The sequence below is a fragment of the Priapulus caudatus genome, unplaced genomic scaffold, assembly GCF_000485595.1.
Source record: "Priapulus caudatus unplaced genomic scaffold, Priapulus_caudatus-5.0.1 Scaffold268, whole genome shotgun sequence".
In the NCBI taxonomy this organism is placed as follows: Eukaryota; Metazoa; Priapulida; class Priapulimorpha; order Priapulimorphida; family Priapulidae; genus Priapulus; species Priapulus caudatus.
The window spans coordinates 105,821-123,825 of record NW_014577329.1 but is presented as its reverse complement, the minus strand read 5'-3'; the positions used below and the strand labels follow the sequence as shown (position 1 = coordinate 123,825).

General features: G+C 41.8%; 2 protein-coding genes across 7 annotated transcripts in view; both read left to right on the top strand.

Moving 5' to 3' along the window:
• LOC106808327 (F-box/LRR-repeat protein 21-like) overlaps window positions 1–4,401 on the top strand; it is a 6,180-nt gene extending 1,779 nt beyond the window's left edge. Inside the window, exons 2-3 of the mRNA XM_014810997.1 lie at window positions 1,006–1,177; window positions 1,740–4,401. Coding sequence (XP_014666483.1) covers window positions 1,034–1,177; window positions 1,740–3,095 — 1,500 coding nt within the window. The 5' untranslated portion in view covers window positions 1,006–1,033 and the 3' untranslated portion in view covers window positions 3,096–4,401. The remainder of the gene's footprint in view (window positions 1–1,005; window positions 1,178–1,739) is intronic.
• The window catches only part of LOC106808328 (probable low-specificity L-threonine aldolase 2), a 33,381-nt gene that overhangs the window by 9,932 nt on the left and 5,444 nt on the right, over window positions 1–18,005 (top strand). For 2 of the 6 annotated variants that reach the window (XM_014810999.1, XM_014811004.1), the window contains exons 1-7: window positions 10,394–10,478; window positions 11,819–12,140; window positions 12,487–12,570; window positions 14,245–14,333; window positions 16,350–16,532; window positions 16,850–16,987; window positions 17,106–17,161. In XM_014810999.1, the coding sequence (XP_014666485.1) occupies window positions 11,903–12,140; window positions 12,487–12,570; window positions 14,245–14,333; window positions 16,350–16,532; window positions 16,850–16,987; window positions 17,106–17,161 (788 nt within the window). In that variant the 5' untranslated portion in view covers window positions 10,394–10,478; window positions 11,819–11,902. Of the gene's footprint in view, window positions 1–10,393; window positions 10,479–11,557; window positions 11,670–11,818; window positions 12,141–12,486; window positions 12,571–14,244; window positions 14,334–16,349; window positions 16,533–16,849; window positions 16,988–17,105; window positions 17,162–18,005 lie in introns of those variants that run through there. The other 4 variants (XM_014811003.1, XM_014811000.1, XM_014811001.1 and 1 more) reach the window with 4 other exon arrangements.

Below are 18,005 nucleotides of genomic sequence, written 5' to 3'. Positions count from 1 at the left end.
ATTTAGTAACGTTAGTTCTTACTTTTAATGTAAAAAAAATGGCAATTTTTTTTTTACAAATTTTATTATAGAAAATTCGTGACGTAGTCCCTTTAATCCGCAGCCAGGACATTGTCGTAGAGAGTTCAAAGCCTCGATCTCACTAAAAGTAAAAGAGTTTCTCATTGCATCCCACCCTTGGTTTAAAAATGGACACCTCAACTTTGCTGGTATTGAAACTGTGGACTTCACGTGATAATGTAAAGCCTTCTGTAACATACTGGGGACTGAGAATGTGTAATATTTTGAAACCCTGATTAACCTTTAGTTGGATCACCCTATACTCTACTGGTACTCAGTTAAGTCTTTCCTAGTCCCCACATTGTGATCACATCTAATAGCTCTCTTTTTACTACAAATTTATATGTGTACAGGGGTAGAAATTAATTTTGAACACGGGAGTCCAACGGACTTCCTTACCTTCAAAAAGAGGGAGTTCGCAGCAAAATGAGGGAGTCTGCCATCTGAGGTTCAAAATTAAAGATAACGCATTTGCTTATTTTGAAGATTCATGCGGTTGCACGTCTGCCAAATTTTCTTTGGACATTAGCTGAAAAAATACAGTAATTCTGCGAGGCCGCGTGCTCTGGAACGAACTAGTTAGTATGGCAGAATTTTCAGGGAGTCGCACGGACTTCGGCACATGTCAAATCAGGGAGTCCGAAAGTAAATCGGGGATATTTGATTTTGTACCCTGTGTGTATATATATATATAGGCACGTAGTTATATATATAAATAATAGGACCTATTCCTATATGGCTCTAGTGATGATAAAGTTTGGAATTATACCCCAGCAGATGGAGCTACAAGGACTATACATGCATAGTAGATACTGGTGACTGGAATATATGAGAAGTCCATATAAGGGGAAGTGGAAGGGGAATATTAAAGGCAGAGCAATGTAACTACTATAATATAGTCATGTTCTGATTCTTTCTTATTGACATTGTATTTCTTTTGAGCAGGCAGTGCCGAATCTACATCTAGGTGTGTATGTATTCGTCGTTCCAACGGTCATATGTTCGCCATGGCTACCAGAGAAACAGCATTCACAGGAACACCCAATATCGCAAGTCGATCATTGAAATCCTACGCTGGACAATGCCAGATTGGGAGACACTTCCTAACCTTGCATTGGTAAGTTTGAGCACAGCATATTCTTCCATATCAGCGATTAGCATGGTGTAACATAATGTAAAACAGTGTTTATGTGTAGCAACTTCTTTTATTGTTATTTGTTTAACATTAGCAAATAGGAGAACTACACGTCATGTTGTTTTTGCTATACATTTCAAGTTTAATAAGCATATAATTGTGTTTTAATGTGTCCTTCATTTGTATGCAGCATTGTATGTTGCTTATTGGGATAGTTAAATTAGGCCACAATTTTAAAAATCTTTGTTTGCCCTCACCCGACCCAGACTTAAATTTTTTTTTTGAGGGGGGTCTTTTTATAAATTCAGCATGGTGTCTACATGCTCGGGTGTGCTTGTGTGGAGATACCTTTTGTGTTGAATGTTTGTTTTGATTGGTACGTATAATGTATTGCCTACAGATTTATATAATGTACAGTGAATCATACAGTAATTCAATTTGTTAAAAAAAAAAAACTTTAGTTGGCCCCTTTTTGGCGGGTCGGTCGGGTAAGGGCAAACAAACAATATTTTTATTATGGCCTAATACTGTCGTATTTTAACAGGTTAGAATATTTTCCTACCTGAGTACGGTTGACAAGCTTGCAGTCTCCTCCGTGTGTCAGCAGTGGATCGAAGCTGCCAATCACCCGTTGCTATGGCGACGAGCTGACATCACGAGCACCCTCTGTGAGCAGGACCGTAGGGACCTCGTGCAGTCGTACAGCGCACACATACGACATGTGAACATCTCCGGACTCACCTCGAGCGAACTGAGGAGCTTCGTCGAGGTGCTGAGAGATGGCGCCGCTGTCGGCCTGTGTCTCGAGAGCCTCTCGATCGACTTCCCCGTTGCCGAGCAGCGCGGCGCAGATGCTGACCTCATCCCAGAGCTTCGGCAGCTGTTTGCGGTCGTCACGACGCTGCGACGTTTCTCCGTGAGGAACACTCGCATCGCTTGCGCGTTCTACATGCTGTCGCCTGACCCGATGGCCGAAGTTCTACAGAACTGCGCCGAGGGATTGCACACGTTTGAGCTGATCAACTACACGCTGCTCAAGTTCTCGAAGCCGCTCGCGCACATCGGCGCGTGCCGCCACCTGGTGAGACTCGTCGTCAGCCCGCAGCATCTCGGCGAGACCGTGCTGTTGTCGCTCGTCACCGTGGCGACGCTGCGCGCGATCACTATCATCTGCAACCGCTACACGTCGCGGCAGAACTGCCACATCATCCCGAGCTCGCGGTGGACGGAGTTTGCAGTACGGGCGCCGAAGGTTCGTGTTGAGTTCTATGCTCACTCGCTCGCTGCGTTCGCACACCTCCTCATGGATGCGATGCCCCTCAGCCTTGTCTACTTCGAAGACGTTCTGACGTTCGACTGCATTCGCAACGTGAAGCAGTACAGCGATTCGCTGGAGACGTTCGCATTCGTGAATGGGTTCAACGATGTCGACAAACCGTCGACCAATCGCACGCGGACGCCGACACATGGCGGCGCGAATCGCAACGCTGCTGTCGCGGCCAATGGTGTGGTGCTACGCCGGCATGTGGTTGCGCCGCCGCCGGCGTTGTCGCCGACGACGTCAAGTCCAGTGTTTGATAGTCACATGATCACGTTTGTGAGCGCGTGCAAGCGACTGCACACGTTTGTCTTCAGCGAGGCGATCAGCTGCTCGGTGCTTCTGCTCATGGTTGACCTGTGCCCGCGTCTGCGTGTCGTGCGCGTCCGCCGCGCCTGCCTCGTGCTCGATGGCCAGCGATCCAACGTGTTCAAGGAGACGACGCTCTCGCAGCGCTCACTGTGGTTCAAGAGCTACGCGTCGCACTTGCCTGACTTCGAAAAGCAGATGTCGCTGATGCTGCGTTACCCATGGCAACCGCTGAGCGACGCCGACTTCGTGATGCTATGCAAGCGGCTATAGGAGGCATTAGCTGTTTCGATTTCCACTGCCTTGTTTTGCATTTAAAAGCTGTCCTTATGTTAATTAGGTTTCAGCAGATTTCTTACTGGAATTTACAATTATCTACTGTTTCTATGAGTGCTACTAGTCTTAATTGTCTTCTAACTAAAGGAGGGAGAGGAAAATAGAGTCATTTTATACTGTTATATAAGTGTAGAAGTGATTGGATTAAGTGCGAGTACACACGAAGGGTTATGCCATTTTACTTAATATTTGTGTACATCTCACCTTGAATATATGCATATTACGATATGGTATACATAGAAACATGTTCAGGGTTCCACCCAGTACTAGTAACTAAAGACGTATATGTAATGTCTTGCACTCGATGCTAGTACTTGGTGCAAAGAATAATTTTTTATACTATCCTGATCAGCGTGTGTATCTATGAACTGATATTTTTCACAACAGAAGAGACCAATATATGAATATGTGTTCTTTCATTTCGTACACGTCCCACTTATTTCACAACTGGATTTTGTGGGCTATAGGAGGGAGGGTGCTAGAGCTCTCAAGTTAATGACATTGGGGTGCAGGGGCATGCACCCTCATAAATATTTTGGGACTCCTTAAATCCTGCAATCCGGTGAATTTTTGCTGATGTTAAATCTTTACTTATAAGATTTTGAGACCTCCAATGCTCAAAATAAACGTACCTTACGCCAGTGAAATCACTATCATGTGAGCACGTTTTTGTGGATAATTTTTATTATTGTTTATATTTCTGAAATGCGTGAGATATCAATGCGTTGTTGTGAGTGTGAGGCGGCTTCTAATGTGCGAATCTCACACTCAATGCATGAGATTTGACATATCTGGGATGCACAACTTATAATTCCAACTATATATTTCCATATATGGTCGAGAAAATATCTCCTAGTTTCTTGCCTAATGCTAACTGCTTCATTTAGCAAATTAAAATTAATAGTTGCAAATATTATTAATAATCTAATCGGTTACGCTTCCAACTCTAGTACAACTACAGTACCAATTCGGACACAATCTTCTTCACTCTTCACAAAGCTACTAATTACGTGTGATAATCTTAATCATATATATGGCATCGTTGACTATTTGGTGAATAGAAGCTCACTGCTGTATAGTCCATCTCTTTGCAGAGAGTTACGCATGTGCTGGAGTTAGCTTGCCTCTTGTGGTGCAAGGTGTTGATGCTGAGACATTCTTCCAGACATTTGTATTGACCTATGGAAAAATAGGAAAGCATGCAGTTTTTTTGTAACGAACATTAAAATATATGAGTAAAATACTGGTCAGTGTTATATGTTATATTGTGTACTTCGTTTTACTTATTACTTTACTTTTATGTAGTGAATATAAGTAGTAGTTAGTCAGCTATATGCGTTACGAAGGATTTAGAGAAAGTCTGAGTATGATATGCGTAGTTTGCACGACTTTTGTAATCAGAAGTTTATGTTGATATCCATATCTATCAGGAGTAGATAATAGGGGATTCCCTATTATCTACTCCTGATATCTATCCGTCTCTCCTCCTCTCCCTCTCCCTCTCTCTTTCCTTCACTCGCTTTCTTGCTCTCTCTTTTCTCTCTGTACATACATACACACAAATATGTATATGCATAATATTATATATATATATATAGTAGTATATATTATTTACATGTAACACACGCGCGAGCGCACGGACGCACGCCACACACAAACACACACACACACAAGTCACACACACACACACACACACACACACACACACACAACACAACACACACACACACACACACACACACACACACACACAACACACACACCAGGGCCGTAGTGGCCGCCACGGCAGCACGCACTGCCGCTGGCACTATTTTGAAAAAAAAAATTTCTGTAAGGCCGAAACCAGAGGAGCAAATATACCAAGGCAGATGAAACCCCGGGGGTGGCACTCACCCCCACATATATCGTCAGCGTATGTCACTGCAAGAGTCAAAAATGCGGGGGGGGGTGGGCCTCTAGGAACTAACTCCAGACCTGAAAATGGGGCTCTTGGAACTATATGCTTTGGTGGAATGTGGCTGTGCTTCTGGACTGGCTATGTTTGAAACAATGCGAGGTCTCCGGAACTAGTGATTTCGTCTGAAGATTCAATGCGATGACCACTGGACACGTTTAAAAGAGGGGGTCGTTCCGGAACTGTGGGGGGGAACAGCTGATTTGCTCTTAAAAATCTATGCATGTAGCACTTTGAACCAATAATTGTTTGTTATTATGTAGCAGGGAGAAAAAACAAGGCGGGGGATGACCACGGCAGACGAGATGAAGCACCGCACACGGCACACACGCCATCAACGACACGCACGCACACACACACACACACACACACACACGACACACACACACACACACACACACACACACACACACACCACACACACACCACCCAGACAACACACGCAGGCACGCAACACATACAACACACACACGTGTGCATGCCATTGCCTTGACGGCCGGCCTTCAACGTATTCTGAAGTAACGATGCACTGGAACGCGAAATAATTAAAAAAACTAGGGTCTCCGGAACGGCAAAAAATTTGGAGAGATCTGCATGGTAACTATACTTAAATGCTCTCGGAACGAGACTATTCTTAAAAATGCGATGCCACATGGAACGGAAGTTTTTAGGGTTTAAAATTGGGGGTCTCTCCCGCGGCCACATACTATCCATGCCAATATATATGGAGTGCCCCCCCCCCCCTACCAGCACGACCCAGTTAAGCTTCAACAATGCAATGGTCATGCATGTGCCAGCCGAGACATGGTTAGACACAAGGTAGATGAACAAATGTAATTTTCAGAATGTTGTAAGTTGCGCATCCAGGCCAGAAAAGATAAAATTGAAAAAAAAAGAAAAAAGACAAGTTTATCTGACGACTGTCTGGTATTACTATTAATACGTGCCATCAGATTAGAGTGTGTCCTATATCATGTGCTCTAAGATTTGGAATGTGTATTTAATATGACAATGCTGACCTATTCAAATTCAAACCTTCAAAAAATCAGATGTACAAGTGAAAGTATAAATGCAGATTGAAATAGGCTTATTTTTTTATAATTATGTTAACTGAGAGTATTAACAATTTCGTAAATAATGTTTATTACGTATCACATACTCATTAATATATATTTTTAGATACTTTAGTCAAGAAACATCAGCTTTAGCGACATTCCTCTTTGAAATGTTACAAATTACCTTTTAAAATGGGGATCAAGAATTGGATTGCTTTCAAACATAGCTTGAAAAATGAGAGGAAATGCCGTTTTCGAGGCTTGACATTTCAAATTTTTTTGGAGAGTACCCCAGACCGTATGGGGCCGCAAGTCGCATGACTAGATTTCGTACGAAATCCATGATTTTGTAACGAAAGTTCATAGTTCTACAAAGTGATTTCGTTACGAAACCAACCTTACTGCCGAGTATTACGTGACGAAATCAGTCTACTGCGATGTGATTTCGTGACGAAATCAGCTACTGCCCGAGTTATTTCGTTTACGAAATTCATGCTACACTTGCGCACGCGCGGCGGCGGCCAAGTGTCTCGCATGACTTGATTTCGCTACAAAAATTATTGATTTCGTAACGAAATAACAAGCAACAGAAGCTGATTTCGCTTGCACGAAAATCAACTACTGCGTAGTCCAATTTCGTTACGAAATTCAGCTCAGCTGGCGAGTCATTTCGTTACGAAATCAGCTACTGCGAGTTGATTTCGTTACCGAAATCATGTGGACCCTTGGCGCGCCGGCGCCGGCCATGAGTGTCGCCATGACTGATGTGTATACCCGAAATCAATGCATTTTGTCAACGAAACTCTATGGGGCGCCAATTGTAGCATGGGGTACCGTGGTTACCCGCGGTGCACGTGCGGTGTACCGCGTGCACGGGGCGTGTAACCGGCGGTTGTACGTGGGCGGTTAACCTGCGTGATACGTGCGTGTACGTGTGTGTTACCCGCGTGCACGTTGCGTTGTACCCGAGTGACGTGCGTGTATCGATCTCCTGTGTACGTGGCTACGTGGTGTACCCGCAGTGTACCTGCGTGTACGTGCGTGGTACCTGCGTGTAGGCGGCGTGCGTGTACCCGCGTGCAGCGATGCGTGTACGTGCGTGGTATCTCCGTGTACCCGCGGTGTACGTGCGTGTACGTGTGGGTACCCGCGTGGCACGTACACGAGGGTACACGGAGATACACGGCACGGTACACGCCTGTTGCCAGCGCGCACGTACACGCGGCGGGACACGCAGCGTACACGCGGGGTACATCGCACTGTACACGCAGATACACGGCACGTACTACGCAGGTACACGCACGTAGCACGCAGTAATGCGGGATACACGGCACCGCTTACACGCGGGGTACAACGTACGTACCCGGAGATACACGCACGTTGCACGCGGGTACTACGTACGTACACGGAGATACACGCACGTACACGCGGGTACACGGCATCGGTTACACTCGAGTGACACGCGTACGCTGCACGCAGGTACACGCACGTACACGCAGGTAGCACGCACGTACACGCAGGTACACGCACGTAATACGCGGTTGTGCACGCGGGTACACGCACGTACCCCCCATGTACACTGGCGCCCCATTAGATTTCGTTACAAACATCGATTGATTTCGCTGAACGAAATAACTCGCAGTAAAAGCTGATTCGCTAAGCGAAATGACTCGCAGTTAGGCTGATTTGCGTCAGCGAACATCACTGCGCAGTAGTTGATTTCGTAACCGAAATCACTTTGGTAGACTTGATTTCGTTTACGAAAATCAATAATTTTGTGAACGAAATCAGAGATGCGACACTTGGGCGGCGCGCGCGCGCGCCAAAGTGTAGATACGCAGGGGAGCTGGATTTCGTCCACGAAGTCACTCGCAGTAGCTGCATTTCGAACGAAAGTGACGTCGCCAGTAGTTGATTTCGTAACGGAAATCACGTTTGTAGACTTGATTTCGTTACGGAAATTCAATAATTTTGTAACGAATCAAGTTATGCGACACTTGGCTCGGCCGGGCGCGCCAAGTGTAAGCATTGATTCGTTAAGCGCAAATCACTTGGGGCAGTAGCTGAGTTCGTCACGAATCACTGCGCGCAGTAAGGCTGACTTTCGTCGGACGAAATGCACTCGCCAGTAGTTGGTTTCGTAGCGAAATCACTTTGTAGACTTGATTCGTTCGCCAAAATCGATTGATTTCGTAAGCGAATCAGATCAATGCGACACTTGGGCGCCCATACCAGACCCCCGCATCGGACTACTATATTTCTGCAAGTGTGCACTTTTTGGGAGGCCTCACTACGCCCTTGCACACACACACACACGCACACACACACACACACGACACACCACAACACACACACAGCAACACAACACACACACACAAACACAGCACAACACACACACACAACATATATATATATAATTATACAAGACCGCTGTTCGTTCACCAAGACCCAACAACCTAAAGCGTTTTATTATTATATAACGTCGTTAAGAAAAAAAACACTGTCACTGACGCGTCGGCTATGATTTTAGCTTTATAATGAACTAATCTATGTATGAGTGAAGATGTAGCCTTTACCGTAATAATGGATGTTATTACGACATTTATAAAAAAAATTAATGACGTAATGTTAAACTACGTGTGATTGATTACTTTATATAAAGCTACGCCGTTTCAGTTAGTTGCGGTTTTCTATGAGACTGTAAAACGACGTTTATTGATGAGAGGGTAAGGGGGGGTAATTAATATATATATATATATATGATATATAGTATATATAATCGTAAACAGGTTTTCAGGCATATATATGTTCAGATATTATGCCGGAACTTCATATTATATCTAATCTGTCACGGCAAGCGCACACACGCGACGCACGCACGCACGCACCACGCCACGCACGCCACGCACGCATCACACACACACACACACACACATCACACACACACAACATATATATATATAATTTATGACCAGAGACCGCTGTTCGTTCACTAAGGACCCAAGAACCTAACGTTTTATTTTATATAACGTCGTTAAGGAAAAAAAAAACACTGTCACTGACGCGTGCGGTATATTATAGAACTAATGCTAGTGTATTGAGTGAAATTGACTTTACCTAATATTTTTATTTTTTGTTTAGTTTTTTGTTTTGTTTTTATTTTTGAACGATTTATAAAAAAAATTAATATTGATAATGTTAAACTACGTTGGTAATTATTAACTTATTAAAAGCTACGTCGTTTCAGTTAGTTGCGGTTTTCATGAACTAAGACGCTTATTGATCGATGGGTTAATTAATATATATATATATATATATATATATATATATTATTATAATCAGTAAACATGTTTTCAGGCATATATATGTTCATGATATTATCCGGATATTCTATATATCTATTCTGTCACGCACGGCACGCACGCACGTACGTACGCACCGCACGCACGCTCGCGACGCACGCACACACACCACACAGACACACACACACACACAACACACAAATTATAATATATATATATATATATATATATATATTAAGTCACTATATATAGTTATCGCTATGATAGGAAGTGATTTTCTCTGAAGAATGTTGGTAACATATACTGCGTTATTCTTCATTATACATCCTAGGCATTATTCGTAGCTGTTGAATACATTCAAGCGTTGAAAAATAGGCGTTGTGTTTGTTTTAATGGTTATTCTACTGTTATGCCTATGTATTCTTATTCTAAATTATTATTATTTTTATTGTCGCATGATCATCTTTCTATACATATCTACGGATGAATCTTTGCACACAAACGGCGTAATTAACTACTTATAAATTGATCTATATGTAACACTATTACTAATAGTTGTGAAGATATCAGTATAGTAAATCCGAACAACTTTTTTTTATTCACTCCTGAAGTTATATATTGACTACACGATTATATATAATACACAAAAGATTTAGAGAACACAAATATGTTTGCAATGAGATTTTGCCTAACTTGCCAAAACCATGTAATTTATACGCATCACATACCACATATCAATGAAACCACCACTGTTAATATATAACTCAGTTATATCAGGGGTTAATAATGTCAAATTATGACAATTTGTCATTATTAACCTCTGGTTCTAGAGATATATCATTATATGGAGATATGAGATCAGTGAAAACAACCCGAAAATTCTCTAGAGAATATGATCATTTATTACCAAGAGATGGCGCCCCCGTCGAACAACATCAATCATGTGAGGTTCGCGTGTTTTTTAACTTTAACTTCGATCTCATGGCGATGTATCATATCAGACTCGTATGTATGTATCAATGCACTTAGAAAGCTAAAACTCTAGTTCTGGATTACTTAGTGTTGCATTCTTAATAACTAACAGACCGTTATATATGTTTCTTTATAAATTGTTTGTTTTGGTTGCTTATCGCTATCACTGTATCAGTGCACTTATCACTGTCGCTGAGAGGAGCTAATGTCTCCCTGACCTCTGTTTGACCTGGCTCGTTTAGCTATTTCTGACTAACCCTAACCCTAACCCTAACCATATCAGATAGTTACCAGGGTTAGGGTTAGTCAGAAATAGCTAACGAGCCAGGTCAAACAGGTCAGGGGGACAATGCATAGACCCTATTACTAATACTAGTATTACTATTAGTATGAGCATCACTGTTTGTATGACACTATATAATATATATACTATAGTCTATAGTCTATCACTTATCAGTATCAGTATTAGCTCTAGTACTATAGCCCGCGTTCGATTAACCGCCTGCGGCAGTTAATCGAACGCGGGCTATAGTACTAGAGCTATATCAGTATCAGCTGTCTCAATCAGTCAATGTCTGATTCCGATTCTGATATGAAGCACTGCAGGATGATAATCATTGACATCATATCATAGACATTGTCACTGACAGTGACAGGCTGTTTGATATAAAAATGTTCAAGTTCAGGCCTGATTATATAACATCATAACCTTCAAAGTCCAATATTGAAGACGGAGAGAGACAAAGTTGACCAAATAGACCACTCAACGTAGTGCCAGTGGTTCGCATGTATCAGAATTCATTAATACATGCTATCTGATGTACTCCTGTTTGCATGTATACATACCTACCAGGTATGTGATCAGCGAAGCGGACCACCTTACTGATTTCTTTCATCCGCCTCGCTCAATGTTTGCTGAAATTGTCACTTTGCTGCAAATTTTTCAGGATCCCCCTAAATCGATAACCGGCTGGCACTCTCCAGTCCCAGGTTCTCTTTCTACGTTCCCTACCCGGCACCCCCATGCCTTAATCAGTTCTGCCGCACATCAAAGCATGTGCAAACACCGCGGGTGTGACGTACCGTGCTCGTTACTCGCCAGACTCGTGCCAGCTAGGCACACGCTAGGCATGTTTAATACGACGGCGCTTGCATCGGCATGTCGTGCTTTCACCTTATCAACACTGCCACCTCGCTTATGATTTTAACCAGGGAAAACACTGAGTATGTACGTACCTATATCGGGAGTAAATAATCTTAAATTAAATTATTTCATCTTAAAAATAAGATTTTTTACTCCTGACCTATATGTGTTGGATCAATTGTTCTACCTACTCGCTACTACTTTATCAAGTCAATGTAACATTTTCTTCACAGATTGTACCGTGAACTAAGTTTCTACTTCCGTTGAACTGGTCAGAGCTATAAACATTGTTTGAGCTCATCACAGCAGTCACAGCAATGGCTAGCAGATTCCTTCTCGCCAATGTTTTGCATCGCCGAGGCAACAAGATTTCGAACTGGACGCTTGGTGCATGTTGCTACCACATGGATGTAGGATCTGCTGAGCTAGGTTCGGATGCTCGCGTTATAGACATGAGGAGCGATGTGTTAACGAAGCCAAACAAGAGAATGAGACAGGCAATGGCGGATGCGGTTGTCGGTGATGATGTTTTCCGCGAAGACCCTATGATACACGGTGAGTGACCATGCAGCAAGTAGCATATTCTGAAGGCTAAACAGTGGTGAAGATATTGATTGTGGAAATAATAAAGTCCTTGTACTAGTAAACTTGAATCATCATATAATAATAAATATATCTCAGTAGAGCTTGTGCAGTTGATTGAATTCACATGTTTCCATTATATGGAGTGTGGTCATATAATTTGTTCCTCATAAAAAATAATATAAGAATTGCACAAACTAGTAAAATGCTGAAATCTTGAGGTGTAAGTCATTCATTTTGAGTCGCATCTCCTCTTTCTTGTACCAAGGATTGACTAAGATGCATGATTACATTCTTCATTCTTCTATTCTTCATGTAGAGATTCAAGCAAAGGTGGCAAACATGTTTGGCATGGAGGCGGCATTATTTGTGCCAAGTGGTACAATGGGCAATCTCGTCGCCAGTAAGTCAACTACATATAAATAAGTGAACTAGTAATTAACATTTGGTGTACCCACACTTGCTTGTTTCATGATAGCTGTTTACTGGGCTAGCAGCACATATCAAAGCTGGGCTGACCAACTTGTTAGGAGCTTGCTATGTGGAACCTAAATGTTTAGCCATAAGTTGTTCATAGTATGCACTAGTAAATGGTCCCTGGAATTTAAAAAAAACGTTTTATTTTAGGAAATAAGTTGCAAAGATGCACGAAAATCTGTAAAGTTTTTTTATGAAACAACAATAAATGTAAATAAAGAGCCAACACTTCTAAAATATAACCTTTCATAATAAATCCAGAGACCCTTTACTTACTTACTTTACTTGCGTTAGCGTTAAAACTAAACCAAAATTTTTGGAATCGGAGTTGTGGGTTTCGAGAAATCTGTATTAAAACATCAGCAACTGTAGCATTATTAACAACGGAGAGCTTTGCAATTTTCTACATTCTACGATGATTGAACGGATGTGTTTAGAATTGACAATGGTATGTGCAATTGCTACTGCACTGTGACTTTTCTATGGCCGATTAACTTCAACAAACTTTAAAAAAAAGTTGTGTTGGTATAAATAACGACAAAATAACTGATCTGTTTCAATCTCCTGTTCACCGCCCACTAATTAATGCATGCATGTGACATCTCTGTGTAAACAAACACACGCAGCAACAGCGTGTTCTAAACGGCAACAACAACGTTTCTGATTCCCATGCTGGGGTGGCACGCAGTGCATTCTGGGATATTGCGCGCTCATGAGGTCAATATTTAGAGGGTGAGCCGAGGTTTGCAACAGCCAGGTAGGCATACGCTGGGATTTTGGTAATGATTTAGTACCCCATTTTTTCCTGTGGAAAACACTGACCTTCTGGTCATTCCTTTAAAATATCTCATAGCAGCAAGTTTAGGGACAGTGATTTTCCGCGATCACGGAAAACGGACGGAAAACACGGAAACGGCCATTGGAAACGGAAAAGATGTTTTCAAACGGAAGACCAAACAGAATTCAGTGACCAAATACCTTTTTTTCATGCAAATATATGTAAATGGAATTTTGCATTTTTGGTGTGTACAATCTCTAGCAAAACGGAATTTCCATTTTTTCTTTATTTTGAAACGGAATTCATGATTTTCCCAAACGGAAAAGGCAATTTTTTGAAACGGAAAATCACTGTCCCTACAAGTTTTCGTTAAATATTCTGTTGAGTTAAATTGCAATAACTTACTTATTCCTTATGAGCCAATTTCCATGACTCAGGTTTCTGTTATGCAGGTTATCACTGTGCTGTGTATACAAGATTAATCTGTTGTTTCTGAGGCAAGTGCAGGAATCGCTGAGTACATTATAATACTTGAGATAATATCAAGAGTACATAATAGATTGTACTCTCTCTTATGTATTGTACTCTCTCGTACTCGTACTCTCGTACTCGTACTCTCGTACTCTCTTGTACTCTCTCGATTGTAATCTCTATTATGTACTCTTGATAATATCTATAATACTGTTATAAAAGCATGTAAGAAAGTCTGCCTCGTGTATAAACACATCACGCTAGTAGAGTACATGTGCATTTACTAGTTGTACTAGTTGTCATTATGCTCTGTACGCGTATATTACGTTTATGTGCATATTTTCTATGCAGTGATGGCCCACTGTAGCAACCGAGGTGATGAAGTCATTTTGGGAGATAAGTCGCACCTCTTTCTATTTGAACAAGGAGGAATCGCTCAGGTATATGCCTACTAGTTGGTGTACTGCTAGCGAATGTCAAACTTGTACAGAAGCGATACCAATAGCGTACCTACGTAACCTACCTATACGCAAAGTACGCAAATGCGTACTAAAATTTTTCAGAATGAAAAAAATACATGATCTTTTTACTAAAACGAAATAATGTAACGTTCAGTTGGGCTTACAGAATTATGCATGTGATAAGAATAATGACTACAGTGTCATTATATGCCAGATGGTCAGAAGGATTTCAGTAAAAATAACAAATTTGAGTGCAATTTTACGTACCATCAAAAAATGTCTGTGTACGCCCCTGGATACTATTGTTAAACCGGTGTTAGCAACCACCTCTATAGAATAACCACCTGTTCATATCACCCATAAAAACTCCCCCTGCTAAAAATGATTGTTTTTAAGCACCGCACAAAGCTGCAAATTGTGGCTACTGTTCACTGTTTCTTTATCTGTCAAGTGAGATCCAACTGCACATGCTGCATGTCCATTTTCAAGTTTATGCCTCGTGGACTGCACATTCAGTGTAAACTAGTCCGGCTGGCGCGTAATTTGCAAGGCTACAGGTGATAGCTCTACATTAGCCTCCAGCTAGAAAGTGCGTTGGTTTACTGGTAACGATGACAGTGTTCACAGCGGTGATGGTTACTTTGCTGATGAAGAATCTGGTGTGGTATATGTCTCGGGGAAGAAATCTTCCCTTTCGTTCTCCCCTTCTCGCCCACTCTCCACTCTGCCATCTTGATTCTCCCTCCCCCCCCACCTTCCTTCCTAGCTCTTCTTCCCTCTCATCCTCTATCTCTACTAAACCTCTTCTCTTATCCTCTACCCTTTCTAGTATCTACCCACTTCCACTTCTGCACCCTCTGTCTCTCCTTGCCTCCCAACTTCGTTCATTATATCAGCTTAAAATCCCAATGGTGCAGACGTATCTGCTATAGTGGTAGAGACGAGATAAAATTAATTATCTGTTACGGCACAAGCCAATGTATGGCAATTGTGGACAAAGTGCAAATATTACCTGGTGATCATGACCTTGGATAAGCTGTACCAAGTTAGGCTCACGACCGGAGCTTGTAATTATGTATACATACTATCGCAGATAAGGTCTATATGTCCCCCTGACCTCTGTTTGACCTGGCTCGTTTAGCTATTTCTGAATAATATATATATATATCAGGGTTCTCCAACAGCACTTGTAGTCTGGCGGCCCGCCAGGCTATCGTTGAGCCCCGCCATCCTAAAATGCACCCGCCACTCTAAATATTATAGCCGCCATGCTAAAATTAGCTAAAACATGCTAAAACTAGGACCGTAAAGGCAGCCCCGCCATGCTATAATGAAAAAGCTTGGAGAACCCTGTATATATAATATATAATATGTATAGGGTTAGGATTAGGGTTAGGGTTAGGGTTAGTCAGAAATAGCTAAACGAGCCAGCTCAAGATCCCAATGGTGCAGACATATCTGCTATAGGGATAGAGACGAGATAAACTTAATTATCTGTTATGCCACAAGCCAGTGTATGCAAATTGTGGACAAAGTGTAAATATTACCTGGTGATCATGACCTTGGATAAGCTGTACCGAGTTATAGGCTCACGATCGGACCAATATTTATTTCTATTCTAAAAATGTTAGTTGCTATAGGCAGCAGATTTTACTGTAGCCCTGTAATGTGATTTACCGGATTGTTCACTGGTTGCCCGATTGGTGATTATCAGCCTGATATCTATTTCATATATATATATATATATCTCTTTATATGTAGTTAGGGACTGGAAGAATGTTACAGTCACTTTAATGGAACAGTTGAAAAATAGCTGCATGGTTTATACATGGATAAAGCAACTATATATATGGTGCATACTGCTTGTAGTTTATGTGCGTCTAAGCTTCATCATCATATGAATTTAATTAATTGTCAGATGTTTCCTAGACACAATTTTAAATGCAGCTTTTTAAAAGGCGTACGTCTGTTTACGCTCAGTGATTTCCCCACCAGGTGGCAGGTGTGCATCCAATGCCAGTCATAAATCGGAACGACGGAACATTCAGCATCAAGGAGTTAAAATCGAAGATTCGACCCACAGATGACCCCCACCAGACGCTGACCCGAGTCGTCTCAATAGAGAATACGCATAATTTTTGTGGCGGTCGTGTTCTACCGTTATCTTTCATTGAGGAGGTGCGTCATGGTGGCATGTGCAGGCCTTACTGCATGCATTCTAATGATGCCCAAGGAACGGAATTATTTATGATACACATAAACTATTTATATTGTGTGGCTGTGAAACATATGCACATGATATGCTTTTACTAGTATACGTAAGTGAACGATTGTAATGCAGGCTGAGAACCATGCAATCCGATATCGAAATTATGAATAATATATAATTCGTCATTAAACTGCAAGCCAGATGACATCAGACATTTATATGATATTCATAGCTGTTTGTTAGTTTGACATGTTTATCATTCGCCATGCTGGCCTGCTGCTTTCAGGTGGCAGAAGTTTCACACGAACATGGCCTTATAGTACACATGGACGGAGCCCGTTTGATGAATGCTGCCTATGCCCTGGATCGGCCGCCTTTGGATTTAGTCAAAAAATGCGACTCTGTCAGCATGTGTCTATCCAAGGTGTATATTTATAAGCATAAAGAATGTGGAAAGGTAGAGAGATTAGGCTATTGATAATGCACTAGTCGGTAGCTTCATCTGCTGGTGACGTCTAACCCGGTTACTGTTAACCTTTCAGGGTCTTGGAGCTCCAGTCGGATCAATGCTGGCCGGAACTACGGAGTTTATTGAAAAGTTAGTACACCTGTTATATATATATATATATATATATTTATTTATATTTAAATTGATTCCCAATTAGGCTTTGATTTTCCAATTTATAATTTTTGAAATCAATGTGATTAAATCCGTTGAGAAACTTGGGGTGTGTAGTATATATGCAAGGTGTGAAATTGTGAAAGATTCGGGTCAATATTTGCACCAACCAGAGTCAGTGTGACTCTAAAGATTGTGATTGTGATCACTCGTGTGATAGTGTGTGCAATACTGTTTTTGCTGAGGTGCATGGCAAAAGTAGCTTGAGTAGCGATTGGAGCTCAACTGAGCCTTAATGCTGGCTTTAAGGCTTTGATTTAAGCCTTACACTAAGGTAGCTTTAAGCTTAGCTAGCTTTAAGCTTAGCTTTTAGGTAGGCTTTAAGCCTTACACTATCAACTTTTAGTTTTTTAGTTAGACGGGTTGATCAACTTTGCATCGTTCTATCAACCTTTCTATACGATGTCAACTTCGACCACGAGTTGGCAAACCCTGTCTTGACCCTGTCTACCAGTTGTTTCAAATCCTTAGCAGGAACACTGTCTGATTCCTGCGCTTTATTGATACCATCATGCACCCTCCGATATGTAATTTGTTCTTCTGGCCCTGGTCCGTGCCATCGGTTTTCATCGTGACTTTGGGATAAGGTTAGGTTTTGCAATTTTGTGACGTTTGCACACACTAATTTTATATTCAAATCAAATGAGGTCAGTGGCACAAAAAGTAGCTACGGATTTGCTACTAGTCCTTACGGATCACCACTAGCCTCAGGCGAGCATTAGTTTTAAACCCCACGCAGGGTTCTCCCCAGGATGAAATTCAA